Source organism: Bombus huntii, chromosome 15, assembly GCF_024542735.1.
Source record: "Bombus huntii isolate Logan2020A chromosome 15, iyBomHunt1.1, whole genome shotgun sequence".
Classification (NCBI taxonomy): Eukaryota; Metazoa; Arthropoda; class Insecta; order Hymenoptera; family Apidae; genus Bombus; species Bombus huntii.
The window spans coordinates 10,527,359-10,546,937 of record NC_066252.1 but is presented as its reverse complement, the minus strand read 5'-3'; the positions used below and the strand labels follow the sequence as shown (position 1 = coordinate 10,546,937).

At 39.1% G+C, this 19,579-nt stretch overlaps 2 protein-coding genes across 5 annotated transcripts in view; one reads left to right on the top strand and one right to left on the bottom strand.

Annotated features, from left to right (window-relative positions):
- The window catches only part of LOC126874103 (neutral ceramidase), a 139,257-nt gene that overhangs the window by 94,189 nt on the left and 25,489 nt on the right, over positions 1–19,579 (bottom strand). The window contains exons 1-2 of one of the 3 annotated variants that reach the window (XM_050635748.1): positions 3,669–3,946; positions 3,105–3,259 (exon numbers count right to left, since the gene is read on the bottom strand). The exons of the other annotated variants lie outside the window; for them this stretch is intronic. The gene's annotated coding sequence lies outside the window, so the exon portion shown is untranslated. Of the gene's footprint in view, positions 1–3,104; positions 3,260–3,668; positions 3,947–19,579 lie in introns of those variants that run through there. 3 annotated transcript variants of the gene reach the window in all.
- Positions 1–19,579, top strand: part of LOC126874089 (sushi, von Willebrand factor type A, EGF and pentraxin domain-containing protein 1) — a 50,386-nt gene that overhangs the window by 13,643 nt on the left and 17,164 nt on the right. For both annotated transcript variants that reach the window (XM_050635709.1, XM_050635707.1), the window contains exons 2-11: positions 7,173–7,248; positions 11,243–11,276; positions 14,401–14,482; positions 15,048–15,214; positions 16,633–16,773; positions 17,248–17,477; positions 17,646–17,999; positions 18,098–18,472; positions 18,580–18,748; positions 18,969–19,331. In XM_050635709.1, the coding sequence (XP_050491666.1) occupies positions 7,177–7,248; positions 11,243–11,276; positions 14,401–14,482; positions 15,048–15,214; positions 16,633–16,773; positions 17,248–17,477; positions 17,646–17,999; positions 18,098–18,472; positions 18,580–18,748; positions 18,969–19,331 (1,987 nt within the window). In that variant the 5' untranslated portion in view covers positions 7,173–7,176. The remainder of the gene's footprint in view (positions 1–7,172; positions 7,249–11,242; positions 11,277–14,400; positions 14,483–15,047; positions 15,215–16,632; positions 16,774–17,247; positions 17,478–17,645; positions 18,000–18,097; positions 18,473–18,579; positions 18,749–18,968; positions 19,332–19,579) is intronic.

The following is a 19,579-nucleotide window of genomic DNA, read 5'->3' as shown; positions in this document are numbered from 1 at the left end:
TGTTCGTAGAGTTCGACGACATTTTTATGTCAACTATGCGTTTTAAATACTTTAACAGACAAGGTTAGAAACATAAGAAGACTTTTAACTTGGAAATCTTCTTCCACTAAACGTTTTTGACTTAAAAGTCCTTTTCATCGATTTTATAGACATATAGATATAGATTTTGTAGAAAAGGTATTTCGATCACACGTTAGAGGCCCGTTAGAGTTAACATTTTTTTCAGAAGATTTTTGAAATTTTATTTTCTATAAGGAAGAAATTTAACATAATTTAAGATCCTTTATTATGATTTTCAAGATAGATTTTAGATAAATCGTTATAATAGATTGAGAGTATAAGAAATTGTAGAGATAATGGTTATTTTAGTAATGGATATCCTATAAAGAAATAACTGCATAGAAAGGAAATTATGCAACAAAGTTACCTCCGATAACAATAACCGATTTCCTTGTTTAAACCATTGCCATATACTCACGATTTTTTTCATAACCAATTTAAAGAAAACCTTACATTTACAAACCCGTCTGTATCGCTAATAATAGCCTGTTCTATTTGCCATGAAATTATCACTCGAAATATGAGATACGTATCGAAATAAGATCGGTCACGTTGCAAAATCACAGGGAACTGCGCAAGCAATTGAACAAAAATTGGACAAAAATGAGTACACGATACTTTGATTTTCTGAACCGATTAAATACGATGCACAGCTGCAAATGCAAACTTCAAGCCCGGCTAATTTATGCCGATGTAACAGCTGTTAAAACTATATCGCCGGGGGTCCAGTTAGAAAGTATGTTTCCAGTATCATCGTAATTACCGTTTTACCACCACTTCCTGGTTACGTCGAAACCGTTATTTGGCATGGTGTCGGCGAACGTGGAGAGATAAGTTCCCCGCAGGATGTAGATACGAGTGCCTTTCGATCGGTAAACGCATCGAGAACTATCGTCTCGACGTTTTACTCTAATGAACGGCAATCTCGGCCGAATAAGCGAAAGATTTTCTAGAACGGTACTTAGATCGACGAGCTGGGTAACTATGCAAAGGAATCAGTTTCCTCGAGATACTTTGGCGATAATCGGTGAATAAAATCTTCGTGATCTTGAGGATCGACTTTTCGATTACAGTTCTCAGACTCGTTTTACACGCTGTCACTCATTTTTTCGTTATTATTAATTTTTACAAGACCAGAAGTACCTATAGTTGGTTTAACACGTGTTAAAATCCGTGTAAAAAAGACCGTGCAAACGTGAATCGTGTAAGAACTTGTAAAGTGTAAAAAGAGTATCAGGTGTATACTTCTTTGAGTATTGACTTTTCAGTTGCTTCTTGTCAGATTTGTAGTGTTGCGTATTTCACGACACTAAATTATCCAAATATATGCCAATTTGTTTCGCTGGTTTTCATCATTATCTTTATGTTCCACGTTTCTTTAGTTTTAACACCAGCAAAATGCTCTTATCTTTAATTGTAAATTTATATTTACTAAAACTATAAAGGCTACTTAAAAATTATACATACAATGCCTTAATTCCCAGAAAACTCTATTTTCGAAAATTTCCTACCATAATTCAAGAATGAATTATTTTTTCAATTCCTAAAACGAGCAATCGTACTTAGACCTTATCGATTTTATGGACCAAATTATCACCAAAATGGCGCTCATCCTTCTAACACCTGTTCTAGTTTCCAATAAAGTGTTATTTTATTAGTATCTTACATGGCGTTGGGTGGACTTATAAATCGTATTATGCGATCCAAGGAAATAACGACTTGCACGAAATCGTGCGTGGTTTCACGCCAAAGGCTGGTGGAATCGTGTCTGGCAGCGGTTGCTCGCTTTTTACACGCGCCGTTTCGTGCTGGTAAACCAGGAAATTCGGATACTTTCTAGTATTGACCTACAGCCGCATATCGCGATTTCCCTCCATTTGTCTGTTTTGCCCTGGGCACTTCTTTACGTTGTTCTAATCCGTTTTAACGAGCCCCGAGCCAAAGTGTTTCGTTGTTGGAATATTCTTCGCTCCGTTATCAGAGACGAGATATCTCGCGACGCAATGTTGCTCGTACGATATCACGGACGAGATATACCGCGCGTATGTTTATTAGGGCGAGAGTTGTAATTACAGGAAGATAGACGCACGAACAATGTCGTGTCGCGAGATATCTGGTCCACAGTTGCGAAGCGGTTAAACGATAAAATAAAATTTCTGACATTTTTTAAATGAACGGAAAAATAGGAAATTTATAACGCAAGAAAAAAGAAGTGTCATAACATCATAAGATGAAATTATATTTGACAAGAAGAAAATGTAATATATACTCCGGAATAGATGACTGCTACCAATGCGATACAAATGTTTAGCGCAAGAGTAACTAATCCACGCAGTTTAACGATTTTAAACTTTCTTCTGTCTAATTATATTTATACTACCTTCTCTTTTTTCAGATTCAGAATTTTTTACCAGATTTAGAATTTAGTCAAGGAATCTGTCTAGTTTATAAAATTGTCGTTCAGCCGAGCCTCAAACAAACACAGAGACCAAACTACCTTTTGCTATTTGATTTATGGTTTCAATAACTTTCGTGCAAGTTGATAAAGATTGAACGAGCTGCATTGTAAATCGAGGGCTTCGTGCTGAAAGAAACGCAAATACCCCGTAGCAACAACGCGAAGAGGAACGCCTTCCTAATTTGATATACTCTAATTGCTGCGTGAAGGCAACTTGCAACACGCGTCTATAGTATTCTCTTTTTCTACTCTAAAAACTACAATTTCTTAGCAAGTGCATCCAAGAGATATCTCTAAATTTTCCACGAACAATGTTAATCACACTAAATGTCTCTATACGTCTACGTTTTTTTTTTTTTTTTTTTATGAATCAAAAGCATTCAAATGTCACGCTTGCGTAAAAATCTTCGAAAGAACATTTTTATTATCGTTTCTATTGGCGTGGGATGGTTGTCGTCGCGTATATTCTTTAGTTATCACGATGATCTTTTTAATATCATTTTGAATCGATAAAACAAGCGACAGAGATTTTGTGATGATTTTAATAAAGAATTAAACCAAGGTATTTTCTCCTTATCATACGTACGTTAAAATCCTTTCGTGCTCATAATTAGCGATAGTTAAGTTTCGGCGTTTTCAGGTTCTTCTCATACTCATTCTTCTCGCTCTTGCATCATTTACCATTCAAACTTCTGTTGCATCATCGTACACTTTACCTGTGCTTTACCCGTCGAGTTCAACCTGTCGAATTATGCACTGAATCAACTTGCTTTCGCGAGACTTTCTACGAGCCACCTCTTATCAACACCCTTATCAAGAGCAGCATGTAGAGTGATTCGAAAAATTGATCGCATGCCAAGCCGCCTATCTCCTATTAACGCGTTACCGGTATAAATCAACAGATGCTGTTGGAAAAATGACGGTGATTTAGTCTGCTGCGTATCAGATTTCCCTTCAATTTCGGGGCCGTTTACATTTCTCATTTTTAGGTCAGCTTGACGCGAAAGGTGCGATAAATGATACGATCGATAATTCTAGCGTTCCTATCCTCGTTCGTTTGTCTCGTTGTAGAGATGACTTCGTTTAAAATCCGAGAACGAGCGATCAATTTTTCGGGTCGCTGTATCTACCACGATCAACATCGACATACCGAGCTTCGAGTTTGTTTCGAAACAACCTTCCGTTCAATCTCCGCGATTTGAGTTCCTCTGGCAAAACATTTTGCGTGGTATTTTCTATCAGGTCGTGTAAGCTAGGTAATTGTATCGAGGATTAAACATTACGTTCGAATTCGTATCTTCTTAGCCGGTACACAGCACGATTTTCAATTGCGAAACTATCTTCCGATGATTCCCAAAGAAGCCATAATCGCCCGCAACTTGAAAGAGCACAAAATCTAACCGTTGCACCGAATCTAACTCATTTCGTTCTAGAAGCCCGCAGGATTAACACATACCGTCGCAGACAACTATGGTCGTCCTATTAGGCGTTTCTTCGGCGCAATCATCGTGACGAACAATGGGGCGTTGCATAAAAGCGCATCTACAGCGCAGCGATGAACTGCTGCCGACAAAATAATAAACTTTCGCGAACCACCCGGTGGGTTTTCACGAGCTCGTAGGTGTGCGACTCGCTTCCCACGAGCTCGCGGGCAGTTACGTCAGCCGTGGGTCTGCAATTAGCCGCAACTCGTCGCGCGAACAGTGCGTGCGTGCGCGGTGCACGTGCAATTGGCGCTCCTGTTGCTCTTCGAGCTACCTCGAGACCGAGCAACTTGTGTAACACGCCGTTCTCAAAACTTTCGCCGATAAAGTGTTTGATAAGAGCCTTAATTGGCGATATTAAATCGTAGTAAAACTCAATTAGATCGTATATCCGTGACTCGGTGCAATAAGTACCAATGTCGGTATTTATAAAGTTCGGATATTAGCGCTTTTGCAAATTATATATTATCCGATTATTATCCCATTCGATGGATCATAAAATTGTAAGAAACAAATCCACGATCTGCGATCTACGATCTGATTTGCAATGACGTCTAAGGGATATGTTTAGTTAGTTTTAATGGTTCGTATTAATTTTAGTTTACTATGTCAGTCGTACGTGTTAACGACTCGCTTCAAGTAAGAGGACAAAATGTTTTTCAACGAGCTACTAATTAACTCCTTCTCGACGACTATTTCCTAGTTTCCTTTTTTCGGTTTGGCTTCAAGTAAAAGTGAGTTTACAGTCTACTTTCTTCTTTTCTTCCCAATATTCGCCATGCTAAATACTTGGAGATCGACGAAGAATTCTTCTCTTCTTGGGAGGCGTTTTATTGTCGATTTAGAGGATGAGAATTTTGGATGGGAGGATGAGAGCATTAATACTGTAGGCAAATAGAAAAGACAGCGACGAAGGCAAATTAACGTGCTTTCACGAATTTTTGAGAGTTTCTAGTTGGGTGTGTGTAGTGTATACACGAACATAATAATTTTAGAAGTATTCTTCGTTTCTTTCGGACACAGTCGTTTCTTTATTCGGTAACTTTCTACGTGTGAGCAAGTAATTTCTTTATTTGGGAAATTTTGTATATTTGATGCCTAACAAAATTTCATTTCGTAGTAATTAATATAAAATAAACACAATGGGGTGTAAATATCTTTCGTAGCCGCTGTATGAGATAACGAAACCCTATATCCGATCTTAAACCCAAGAAACAAACACTTCGCATCGATCCAGTGAAAAAATACGACTCCGGAGAACATCAACGTCCGTCTCAAAGGAATTAATCAAAGAGAAGCGGACAATGCAATGGCAGAGAGCACTCGATAACGCTAACGGTACCCATTGCGAAAGGAACCAGCTGCTACCTCGATTCCCACTCTTCAAGCGCGTAATTAGGTCGTTCCTCTAATCGTCGATTCTCGCGCGTCAAATATATTTATTCTGTTAGAATTCCTCGATTGACTCGGCGTTTTAACGTTGCTCGTTTTACATATGCACATATATAAGTATATACATATATATAGTGTAAATATAACAATAGCGAATATAATACGATAATATTAGTACGGAATATTAGCCAAGCTTAATTATTCCAACATACGTCAGCATGGATGACAATTTTGCAATTTCTAACGTAGAAAAGTGTCAATCGCGTTCAGCCATTCGAAGCGTACGAATATTTCTGCGATTGTGTAGGCTCTGAACGAACGCTGTGATCGGTCGACCGGGCCGGAAGACCCGTTACCTGCAATCGACAGGAAGTCTGCATCGTCTAGGCTGGCCACGCCACGAGATTACGATTACGCTTGCGGGAAATCTGGCCGGACTCGAGCGAGCCGAGTCAAACGCTGCCACCTTCACCTCTCCGCGACTCTGTCGATTATCGGTGGCGGTATAACGGTTCCCAAGGGGATTCACCGAGGAGCGTGTGTCTTCCTTCGCGACGAACGCACCCGTTCACGTGGCGGATTCAACGGAGAAATCCAAGTCGTTGGCCTCCTGCTGCGCTTCGTTCGTTCGTTCGTTCGTTTGCATTCGGCGGCGATCTGACAGAGTTATCGCTCTGTAGAATTATTTCGGTGGGGATTTTTGGGTCGATGGTAAAACCTTCGATGTGATTACTTTGAATTCTCTACCCTGTCTTCCTCTTCGTTACTTTAGTACTCTTATTTCATCGAATGATCGTGTTCGTTTATTTGATTCACCAGGAATCTGGTGTAGTCATCGTTCTCTAGAACCGACGTTTCGTTGATTCATTTTGTCGACTTCTTAAAGAAGACTGGTTCGATACTAGGACCATTTACTCGCACTTATCGTCAGACTACACGACGTTAACCCCGTTCGAATCCAAGGATGGCCGGCAAAATGAAACGTCATTAAATAATAATCCGATGTCTGCGGAGATTTATCACGTTTCTCGATTACGCGGCAGGCTATGCTACTGCTGTGCCACAATTCAGCCGCAGAAACCGTAAGGAATTTTATGGGAACCGGCGTACATCCTATACATAGAGCGACTTTATGTGCCGCATATTCCGTAGGCGAACGACGAGCCTCGCTGAACTCTGTATTTAAATATTTAACACTGACCAGTTTCGTTTCATCCTTATACCTGATCTTTCGCTCTCAAACGATATTTTTAAGCCGGGATACTTCGTTCCAAAGCATGGTCTGTTTTATTCGCCGTTCTATAAGATTATAACGCTCTTTGCCACGTAAAATGCAGAAGATCAAGTAAAACGATACATTCTAAAATTAAGTATCGATAATTCGAATTATTAGAGACATCCATGGCAGAAAAATTATTTCATTGACTGTTGGTCGAGACTGAACATTTCTGTTGCTAGGTTAAATTACCTTTTTGCGAGCATTTAATTAAACTAGTTTCACTTTCTCTAATTATTCTCAGGAGACTCTACCATATGTTTTTTAGACGAAGAAATTTACATAATGGTTTCTAATTATAATAAAGTTTTTGTGTCACGAAGAGATCAACCTCGTTTAAATACAAATACTGTATTTGGAAAGTGTCAAGGTCTGCGTATAGTCCTCGAGTCATGTTACTGCTCAAACACATCTCCCTCGTCTTCTCTTTCCCCGATGTTAATGAACGGTCGATGCTAATGAACAGCTTGTTCAAACGAGACTCTTTTCTTCTCTGTTACAGGAATATGCTGATAAGAGAATTGGCGGCCGTGTGGGTCGCCGTCCTCTTGTGCCATCTTCAGCTAACGGAGTCTCAGGTGAGCGCTCGATTATTATTCCGCTATGGCTTTTCGATGACATCGCGGTCTACATTGTTTCACACTTACTTACGTATAAACATATTCCGTCGTGCGAAGTGAATATAATGGAGCGATCGAAATCGGGTCGAGAAGTCACAACGTGATTTTTAACAATTTAATTCATCGCCTATCTCGTTCTTGTCAATTTACCTTACTACGATACGCTTATACATTTAACGAGAGGGAAATTTCATTTATCGGATACATCGTAGTATCCATCGCGAATATCAAATTCTAAAAGTATCTTCAAAATTATCGAGAACATCGTTTCGTAAATCGTTTAAATTTTTGAAATTTTCCCGTCAAATAAAATTCCTCGTATACGACGTGTTCGAGATGAAAGATTCGAATTAAACGTATGACGTTTGAAATCGATCATCTTTGATCAAAGTAAGAACCACTTTGATTTTTGCACGTTGCAGTTGTAGTTCCGCGTTCTAAAAAAAAAGGAAGACCTGTCGTTTCTCGAAGAAAACGTTCAAATCGAAGAACGTAATAAATTAAAAGCTAAATTATGGTCTTATCGTAAAACAATATCCACCGATATTTTCAGTTTGTATTATAAAAGTTACTCGGAAAGTGATACGTCTAAGGTATAATCTTCGAGCCGTTCATTCACACGCAAACGCGAGGGCGTCACGCGAGGATTAAATGGAGATTTGTCGGTTTGAACGTGGCATCTTGGTGTGCCAGCAGGGCATCGAGGATCCTCGTTTCACTATACAACGACTCGCGTAGAATTCTTGAGAAATCGAGCCGAGGATTATGAAGTAATTGGCATGTCGAGCCCCACAGGAGTTGGCATCGTTGGCTGGCCGTTTGCTCGGCACCTGAATGTGGAGTGTGTGTGCGAGGTGAAAGTGAATTTCAGGCCGCGTGTACACGCGTGTGCCCTATCCGAAGCGCAAACAATGTTACCAACCGTGCGCAGTTGCAACATTTTGAGTATAGGAAGCGTCAACGCGTCAGGAAAACGTTTCGTGTATTTCCAACTGCGTGAGATAACTGATTTTCGCGCTAATTTTTCAATTCTATCGAACGGATCTCGTACTCCGCGTTAACGAAGTGTCCTTTTCTTTCGAACAATTACGAGTTTTATTTTTTATCGCAGCTGTTCTTTTAAAAGTAAATAAAAATAGAAAAGATCGATATCTCTAAGCGTCGGATACGGTAGAATTTTGTTAGTCGAGAAATTCAGTATCTTCGGCTCGTTTAATTACGAAGGTGCGGATAAGATCGAGAAGATTTTTCCGAATTGATATCGAAAACTACTAAACGCTCTTAACTTTGACATACCAACGATGATATTCTAAATAATCGCTTTATATTTCATAGCGTATGTACACATCTGTCGATTCTAAATGGAAATAGCAAGTATTCATTGTCTGCGATTATTAGCTCGTTAGTTCGTGTTTTTTAACACCACGCAGATCGATCAAAGTGTCCTAGTATCTACCTGCGAGCATCGCTGTATTATTATCTTTTATCGTCTCGGTGCTCGAGACGATAAATTCGATCGTTATTCGTCGAAGAAAGTTTTACACGTGAGATGATCGAAATGAAGATGAAAATCAAAGAGAAAGGAATAAAATTCACCGAAATAAACGCAACGTTTCGTCAAAATCCTACAAACGAGAGGAAGAAAAAATGGAAAGATCCGTTGACGCATCGAATACCAGTGATCGTTGGCTGGCCGCGTGGAATTCCATCGGCCTCCGTTTCTCCTCTCACGAGTGCCTCGCGTCGCACCTTGAAGGAATGCAGCACACCGTTATGTCACTGATATTCTGGTACGCGAAGAAAACTCGCGAGAACTCACGGTCGTATTCTACGTACGAACCACGGTGCCGCTTTCCGGCGAAGATGAGCGCAAAACCAACAGATCCTCCGCTAGATTGGCCTCCTTCACTTTCTCCAGTGGAATAACAATGCTATTCTATCTCCATTCGCTGCTGCGAATCCGCGCCATTCGATGCGTACTCGTACAACTTTTAAATAACGAAAGACTCGCGTAAGAAAAATACAGGAACCGCTTGATTCTCCGAAAGATATTGCGCTCGGTACTACTTAGTTTAAGTACGTTCTGTCTCAGCGAGCCTTCTCACTGGGTGGTCACTGATATCCTTAGGACGTGCATGTAGCCTTAGACAAATAATAAAAAAGAAAAAAAAAAGAGAGAAACGAGGAAACATAAGAAGAACGAGAAATTTCTCTTTGTAAGATTTTCCTTATTTTCTTTTACTGCGGATAGATATACAGGGGTCTCGCGTATTACCTCGGCTCGATTTCTCAAGAATTCTAGGGACGTCGATAATTTATTCCATTTGTCGACAAGCTTTAAGATGCGTCTATTTCAAAATATTTATAAAAAGATTTCGCGTCTGTCGGATTAATTGCAATTTCTTAGGGTTAATTAAAGTTTGCAGAAATTGTTAGACGTATCTTATCTATGTTCGTATAGTTTATCTAATCGATTAAAGTTTAGTACGTCTAGTAATTAGAAATTTCTGCTCGAATTCTAGATCGAGCAGAAACAAAAATAGATTAGGTTTTAAGTCGAGACTCCAAACCCTCCATCTGCTACCCTATTCTTACTGACGTCGTTCGCATACCAGGCCGTCTGAGTCAACGTAATTTTTTCTTTTTTTAAAGGTTTCTGTGTTTTAAAAACTTTCAAAAACTTCTTACACACTCTTTCAGATTTCGGAAATATCATCCAGTAGTTTTTAACGCTACACGTTGCCTTAATTCTTCTAAGCAAAACAAAATTTAAACAAAGGCATGGGAAAATGAGAAATCCTGTCATTTTCTACCCTTCCTTATTTTCCACCCCTTTCTTCTCTGCTTTTCTCCTTTCTTTACTCTTAAATTGTCAACTTACAATATATATGGTAAATATGGAAATATCTCTCTTTGAGAAATCCAACGAATAAGAAGAACTTTCCTCTTCGTGTATGGTAGAATAGTCGCGACATCCTCGTCCTTTTATGCAATCAACGTCGTAACTCGTATTTCCCGCGCTCTTCCGGCTTCGATTCAAAACTTTTATCCCACGTTCTCAGGCACGAACGTCCTCGGGTTTCGTCATTCGTCAAGTGGAATTGTAGCGAGTTACTAGATTCGGTATGTGTGAAATATTGCTTTTTTCTGTTAGAGAAATCTGTACGGTGTAGATACGGATGCGTCCATACTGTTACGTGTGACGTTAGATGGATCGAATCGATATTGATGGGAATTGGGTGAATAAGAGACGATTCTGTGGAGATTTCCTGGTTTTAAATACTGTTACGATTGCAATTTTAGTTCTATGTTGCGTTTATGTTCGATAAAGTTACAGAGGTAACAAGAAGATAAACTATTTTAGATGTCTGTGTATATACCGATAGGATGTTTAATTATTTACTTATTTATTTATCCACTTTATTCAATTTATTTGTTTAGCACTATGCCGAAACTTATAGGAATAACGAAAAATTACCGATTGACGTATTTTAGCCGCATTTCACTTTTCTCCAAATTTCTCATTTAACATCTACAGAATTCATTATATACTTTATCAACTACTCTGTCCATAAAACTATATATAAAGATAATTTCAAGAAAAATCGAGCCGCTCGGATATTAAACGATCGACTGAATTCGCCGAAGATATCTTAACTTCAATATCAAAATGGTTTAGTAATAAATTGAATGCTTAAAAAATCAACCAACGACCTTGATGAATCCTTTTACCTTCATACACGCATGCACGTTCAAAAATTCATATACGCTTTTATATCGAAAGCCTAAGTGCAAGAAACTACACTTACGACTTCTATAAGAAAGCTTAAAATTTATTTCACTTTAAATTGCTGTCGCTTTATCGGGACGAAAGGAGGCTAAAGTGGTCGAGTGCTTTGAGTTACTACGCCGTAAAGCGTTTTTAACGCGTTACTATGTTTCTTTGTTACAGGTTCCTACCACAAATGTCTTCACCTGTCCGAACGGTGAGTAACTTTAAAAAAACACTTCTCGATATCATCGATTTCTAAAGCAAGTAATTCCTGGCTGATGGCCAGACTATCGGTCACCTTGAAAAGGTCGCACCTGGTGGTCCTATACCTGGCCAGGTAGACTACTAAACTCGTGGACCAGGTTGTGCTTCAAAATTTTTTAAGGCGTAGGGTCCCTATTATGTGGCCACGAATCTGCCAGAATTTCGCTTTTTATTTTAAAGGGAAGGCAGGTGAAAATAGGCTTCGTGAAAATAGAAAACTTAACGTAATTTATATTATAAATTAATATTATCTTTATCAATATTATAAAATATTGTTATACGTTAATTATAACGTTAATATCGTTCCGTTATTTTATTAGGTTTTGTAAAATTGAGTCGGAAACGTTCGAATATGTTAAGAATTTTGAACATCGAAGTAGCGTGTCATCTTAAATTTGTCGGTAAATATTGCGTTATTAAGTAACAAATTGTGAAAACAAATACTTGCGCAATTTGTGTAATTATTGTCTCAATAATCACGATACAGTTGACGTTAACGAAACGATCGAAGCAGAAAGGCGAAACGTGTAAAGACAGTACAGGGATATATTGAAATAGCAGAGTATATCCTTACGTATTACTTTTTTAGTTTTAAACGCACACGCGCGAACGATTATAACAATCATTAAACGGAATATTTCAACGATTAGAATTTTTCTATTAATTCTTACTTCATTCTTATTTATCCTTTTTCTTCTAAAAAGGTAACAAAGATATATTTCTCGATCGAACAAGCTTTCTTTCTTGTCTTCTTATTTCCTCCCCTTGCTCTCGTAGCAATTTCATACTGCTTTTTGGAAAACTCTACTAGTGCTAATGGTTGCCATCAGATACATTCTTTACCTAGCATGATGCACTTGCAGTATCATTTCGAATAGAAACCAAAGTATTTCTTTCTTCGATGATCTCAATAAAGAATGAAATAAATCAAAATATCTTTTCCTAGTCGTATATCAAAATCTTTCTCGTTCTCGTAATTCGAAATAGCCGAGCCTCGACACTCTGAAGCTCTTCTCGTACTTGTGCTTTCTCCTTTCTTACTCCTGAAACCTTAATCTTTCCACGATCGAACTGCACAACGTTGCACAACTTGGTTGTTCTTTTAAAAAAAAATTTGAGGAGGAATACGAAAGCGAGACGCGTACGGCGAATAAATCACGCGAGGGACAATGAGGATAAGAGTTCGGCCATTCGCAACGTTGCTCCACTTTTCCTCGTTACTGGCAGCGCAATTAAGTAGGTTGCACGTACAAGTATGAAGCTACTTGATCGTTAACCGTGTTCTGTCGCGTGAGCTCGAGACGTTTCATGTTCGATCGAGCCGGACCTGTGCCGGCGAACACGAATCTACCGCTTTCGGATGCAAGAATTCCTCGAGCTTCGAAAATAACTTTATTTCAGCTCGCTGACCCTGCTCCAAGGCCTTGGAACCATGCTCGATCATCGAGGGCCTGAATAATTCGTCCTGCGATCTTTGAATCGCGATGCGAAAAAAATTTATCGAAGGCCTAAGATCATCGTCGTGACGAAGATACGGACCTTCTTTTCCTTTCAGGATTAAGATTGTTGAGTTATTTAGCAGAATCTGTATGACAGTATGAATGTAAAATCTATTCCAGTAAGCCGAATATCGATATTAATATTAACAAACGAGGAAAATACGGTTCCATCAAAGTTTTTCTTCCTCTAGAGGATTAATTTTAAGATTCAATATGGTTATCCTCGTACTTGCTTTTGGGATTAAATGTACATTTTTGTCATCTTCTCGGAAATGTTGTTTGTTGGATTGATAATGGTCGGATGATATTGTTTTTTTATCAAAATTCGTAGCCGTGTCATACATATATATCTTTGGACCTAATGGATCGTTACATTTTACAATATTGCTTAAGGAAGAGAGAAAAAGAGAACGTTAAACAGGAGGAGAAGAGAAAGCAACGATTAAAAAAGGGACAGATCGATTGCGATATTTTTGGAGACAGCGTTAACAATCCCGTACACAGATCTTTCGTTTAATACATTCCACGACGATTTGCGAACGTTCGTACCAGGGAAAATATATCGCATGCCTTGTTTCAATCAAGAAATGCTAATAGTCGCGAGGAGAACCGCATGGTCGGTATAAACATGGCCGTTTGACCTTTTAAAAGAAAGGAAGGCCGGCATCGAGTATTTCTCCGTGAGTCTAACGCAAGCCGGCATCGAGAAACCTTTGAGAAATCTTTTGAACGCAGAAACTATCGTTAAATACCTACGACAATCTCAATCAATATCTTCGAATCGCTCGATCAACCACGCTATTTGTACGTGCAATTATACTTCGTTGTAAAATTTCGTTATATTTAATTATGCTATTTAGTAATAATAAAGTAATAATAGAGTGATACCGTATCAAATACACGGAACAACGATCGACGAGTTAATAAGTCAAACACTCGTTGAATTTGTTGAAAATCGGAAATATTCAAATTCGTAAAAAATCCGATGCTCGAGAATCGAAAGGTGAAGAACACGAGCGCACGAGAAACGTTTCAGCCGACTCGGCGAATCTCTTCTGTAATGTGTTACCCGCTTACCCAGCGACCTACCTTTGACTCTCGGTGCTCACACACCGCTGAATCGCATTAAAAACGATCGAGGTCGTTATGTCCGTCCCTGTCTGTACAGGTCACCGGTTAACCGCGTTTCCTGCGTCGAACCTGTACCGAAAGTTTCACCTCTTCGCTCGTAAATCGATCAGACAATGGTACAATGGTTCGCGAAAATATTAGGACGCTTATCGTAGAAGCCATGATAGGAATAGTTGATTGTTTAATGGTGAGGTAATATTTTTGACGCGATATACAGGTTTGCGATATGGGATAGATTTAATAAATGTAATGTAAATTCGTGGTCGTTAGATGCTGACTATGAACGTCCTCTGAGTATGATAAATAGAGAAAACAGGGGGAAAAAGGTTGAACTCGTCCACTATTCTACTAAATTTCGGAGTAGGACAAATTTTGTTCTGTTATTGTGTGCCATGTGGCACGATCGTGTAAAGAGAAATATAACTTGATATTTTTCTTGCACAGGATGGGAACTGAAAGGTATACATTGTTACAAATTCTTCAACATCAGGCACTCTTGGGAAAAGGCAGCGGAATTATGCAGGAGGTAAGTGGATCAATTGTCAATAGCCTTTTCATCGTATTTCTCTCGGTGCTACTGGCTTTAATAATTCAAGATAACGATTTCTACGTTTCTTGTGCATAAAAAAATTTATTCGCTATTGAAACGTCTCACGTGCATCGATGAAAATTCGTTGGTAATCCGCGAAGATAGACAAATCTGCGAATTATTGTATTACCAATTATTATTTGATCGATTCTGTACCTACAGCGTCGTAGGTAACAAAACTCCGATCCGTGTACAGTTATCGAGAATTTACGTAGAGATTTCTTTAAATTGACTCAAAATTTTACATAAATAACAAATGCATGAAAATCCTCGGTACCAAACACGTCAGACACTCGATCAAACTTGCCGCGAAATCTTCTATCGAATGACTCGATGCATGTCCATTTATGTACTCGTACGCGTCGACGTTGCGAAACGAGGAATGAGAACAGAGGAAAGAAAATAAAACGGAGCATCGCGAGGAAACTCGGTGAATGCCTGTGTAACCGCGTCATTACACGCTAGAACGAAGCAAGAGATGGACGAATTGATGCGATTACAGGTACGGCAGCGAACTGATGGTGGTGGAGTCGTACAGCGAGAACAACATGTCCGCGAGCATGATCGGCCGGCATTTGGATCGTTACTGGCTTGGCCTGGCCTCCCTCGACGATTTACGAACCAACACGCTCGAGTCGGCCGCTGGAATGCTCGTCTCCCAATACGCCGGTTTGTAAAATCACGCTTCGCTCGACTTTCCACGCATCTCCACCTCTGACTCTTAAATCTTCCTTGGCGCCATCGTTATTCGAAGACGAGATCGTTAAGACGTACGATCATAGATGAACCGAAAAAATGTTTTTCGTTATCCAATGGCGGCCATAAGTATCAGCACACCTATTGGTATTTCACGCACATTACACGCTTCGCATTGCCATTATGTTTTCTAATTGTCTCATTATAAATCTGTTACTCAATTCGTATCACGTGTGCCTTACGATATAGATCGTTGAATTAAGAAAAATTTGTTGGAATTTTTCAATAAATACGATTAAACGGTAGATTCTAATACTTGTGATCTATCTAATACTTCTATATATTCAGAATACCATATATATTTTTTAATATTATTATTTTAATTCATATCTTCGTAAATACACGTATAAAATTTTACAGCGGTCTTATTTTTGGCACAACTAGTATATTGTGCATATATTTCTAAATATACGTATTTGGAATACTAGTTGTATCGAAAATAAGAATTGTGAAATTTGATATGTGAATTTACGTACGTCTTAATCGAAGAGCACACTGGGAAAATATGACGAGTCAAGGCAACGATAGTTTGCTCTGGAATTGACGTCCTTCTAACGATCGAACACACGTGCAGGCCGGTTTTCATCGGGGTCACGGAAACGCGGAACTGCATCGTGTATACGACACGAAGACACACTTTTCCCACAACAATGCCCAGATACCGTCGCTTTTACGTCTGCTCAGGTGCAAGCTGCAATTTACTCGTCTGGCGTATTATATATTTGCATAACATTTTCTTTTCTTTAGCTGTTCCTCCAACTATCCTCATATAACGCGAATTCTGTCGCTTCTTACCAGTAAATTCGGTTTTCGATTTCTACGTTCCATAAAATCCACGATTTTTCTTTTCGATGTTCCACGGATATCGAAAATTATCGCGTCACATAATTGTATTTGACATTGGAAGGTAGACTGCCAAAAGAATTGTAAAATTCTCTATTTCGAGTATACCAAGAAACTACGACTTAGAAAACAATAATTTTCAAATGAAACATAAATTAGACGAATATACACGCGCAAGTTGAAATAATATCAGAGGTCGATTCCAAAATTTGGTAATGAAAAATTATTTTAAAATGTAATACAACCCTGTAAATTTGCCAACGAATTATAGAAAAAGACGCGATATTTAAAGTCGTTTGCTTCGTTTTCGTAGAAAGTTCTCTAACAAATTCCTTGAGATAATAACACTATCACGAGTGCAATTGAAAAAAATGGCAAAAGTTAGACCAATTTTCTTAAATTCCTGGCCATTTCATCGAGCGCCTCGCGTTTCCCCGAAATTCCATCGAACGAGAAGGACAGTGGGCCTGAACAGCTTTGGTATTCAGGTTTCTGGGCGTCGAAGCAGCCGAATCCGCAATCAGGTGAATGCGTGGACGTCGCGTTGACGGATGACCGACAAACGTGGGAGCTGACCACGTGCGAATCGTTGCTTCCTTTCATGTGCCGTGCCAACGCCTGCCCGGCAGGTAATCATTTCTCCACGACCTCGCACAACCCTAATCGCCTGACTGTGAATGTTTATAATATAATAAATTCATATCTTTGAGAAATTGAGAAATTTACTCGATCTTTTAATACCAGACCTACCGCAGTGATGAAAATTGCCAATTCATAATTTCTAACTTGGCAAACGATAGTTTTGAAATTATATAAATGGAATACACGTAATTGAATATAAATTGAGAAAACGGAAATTAAAGTGGAAAACGTAAAAAAATGTATGTTATATTTTATCATTTGCATTGGATATTCCTTAAATTTTCGAACGTTATACTTCTTAGATTTATGTTATCGTATCGTTTCGAACTTGATGTATATTTCAGTATATTTTTGTATATTTAAATATTCCATAAAACGCGCAAACATTCATGGTCTGGTCTACTAATCACCGTAAGATATCATCCATCTTTATAGTTAATATTATTCGTGAATTTTCGTAGGCTCTTTCCACTGTTCTAACGGAAAGTGTGTGAACGCGGCGTTTAAGTGTGACAAACAGGATGATTGCGGTGATTTTTCGGACGAAATAGATTGTCCGGCTAATTGCCAGTTTTATATGGCCAGCAGTGGCGACGTGGTCGAGAGCCCTAATTATCCGCACAAATATGCACCCCTCAGCAACTGCAAGTGGACCTTGGAAGGCCCTCAAGGCCATAATATCCTGTTACAGGTACAAGACCCCCGTTTTAACTCTCATGTTGATATTCTTCTTTTATTTCGATGCTCGCGATAGCCAGTAAAGAATATCAAATAAAAATACAGGTTGCGCTCTTTATCAAAGAATCGTAAGAGAACTCTATTAACGTCAACGAGTTATCTTTTTTTCTTCTTTGTTCAGTTCCAAGAATTCGAAACGGAAAAGAGCTTCGACATAGTACAGATCCTGGTCGGTGGTAGGACAGAAGAAAAATCCGTGAACCTGGCGACTCTCTCCGGCAAGCAAGAACTCACCAACAAACTATTCGTATCCGCCTCGAACTTCATGATCATCAAATTTAGCACAGATTCGTCGGTGGAAAGGAAAGGTTTCCGAGCTTCGTGGAAAACCGAACCGCAAACTTGCGGCGGAATTCTTCGAGCAACTCCTCAAGGACAGGTCCTCACCTCTCCAGGATATCCTCAGAATTATCCTGGAGGATTGGAATGTCTGTACATTCTGCAAGCTCAACCTGGTCGTATAATGTCGCTCGAAGTACGTAATAGAAAGAAAGAATTAAGTTTCTAATGAGAAGAAAAATTTCGATTTTGCATCTCGATCTTTCATTAACGGTAATTAATTCTACTTCCTAGATCGAAGATCTGGATCTCGAGATGAATCGGGACTACATTCTAATTAGAGACGGTGACTCGCCAATGAGCAGACCGATAGCCAGACTAACAGGCAAATCGGAAGACAATCCTACGGTGATCATGTCAACTGGAAGTAACTTGTACCTCTACCTCAAGACTAGTCTTGGTGACTCAAGAAGAGGCTTCAGCATTCGATACACTCAAGGCTGTAAAGCTACGATAATTGCTAGGAATGGAACGGTTCAGTCGCCATCTTTCGGGTTGAATGATTATCCTAACAACCAGGAGTGCTTGTACAGGGTGAAGAATCCTCAGGGAGGACCGCTGTCTCTGAAGTTTATCAGCTTTAACGTTCATAAGACTGACTTTGTCCAGGTAACTAAGAATGATTTTCCTTTGAGAAAATAATTATTATCGTTCTTATTTAAGAGATTCGAAAAGAATAGACCTTTTGATAATTAACCGATTAACTTTTTCGATAGATATACGATGGCCCAAATACTAATGGCCTCCGTTTGCATCCTGGAAGTGGGTTCACGTCGAACACGAGACCAAAGATCACTTTGACAGCTGAGAGCGGAGAAATGTTGGTTAGATTCACCTCTGATGCTCTTCATAGCAGTCCTGGCTGGCAAGCAGAGTTCTCAGCAGGTAACATTCGAATGAGAAGAAGGTTGTACGGTATTTTCTAGATAATTACGATGGCTGTTTTTACTCGTAATTATTTGTATTGGTCGTCTTATCACGAAAATTTTCTACTATTTATTATTAGGCTAGTAGAGTCACGACACAAGAAGGAATAAAACATACTGGTATAAGATCGATAAAAGTTACGATACTGTTTGATACGATAATCTACGAATCTTTTTAGATTGTCCTCAGCTTCAGTCCGGCGAAGGAGCATTAGCATCAAGCAGGGACACAGCTTTCGGTACAACAGTAACGTTCTCCTGTCCCCTGGGCCAGGAATTTGCCACTGGTAAAGCGAAGATTACCACAGAGTGTCTTCCTGGAGGGAACTGGTCTGTTACCTACATTCCCAAGTGTCAAGAAGTTTACTGTGGACCGGTACCGCAAATTGACAATGGTTTCTCCATTGGATCCTCTAATGTTACCTATCGCGGTTTGGCTACTTATCAATGTTACGCTGGTTTCGCATTCCCATCTGGTAGACCTACCGAGAAAATTTCGTGCATGGCTGATGGAAGATGGGAGAAGAAGCCATCTTGTTTAGGTAAATAATTTTAAGAGTTTGTATCAGGGAAGTAATTGTAATCTAGTCTAGTCTAAAACTGCAATCTATCTTCCAAAGAATTTATAACGTATTGTATCCGATAAATCACATTTCTTTAAATTTTTCGTAAATACAAGCTACTTTTGTCGAATAAGAACCTTAATTCCTGCCACGACTGCGACTCGATATCATAAAGAGATTTATTAAGAAAGAATTAAAGTTTCGAATATTATCAACTTTGAACAATT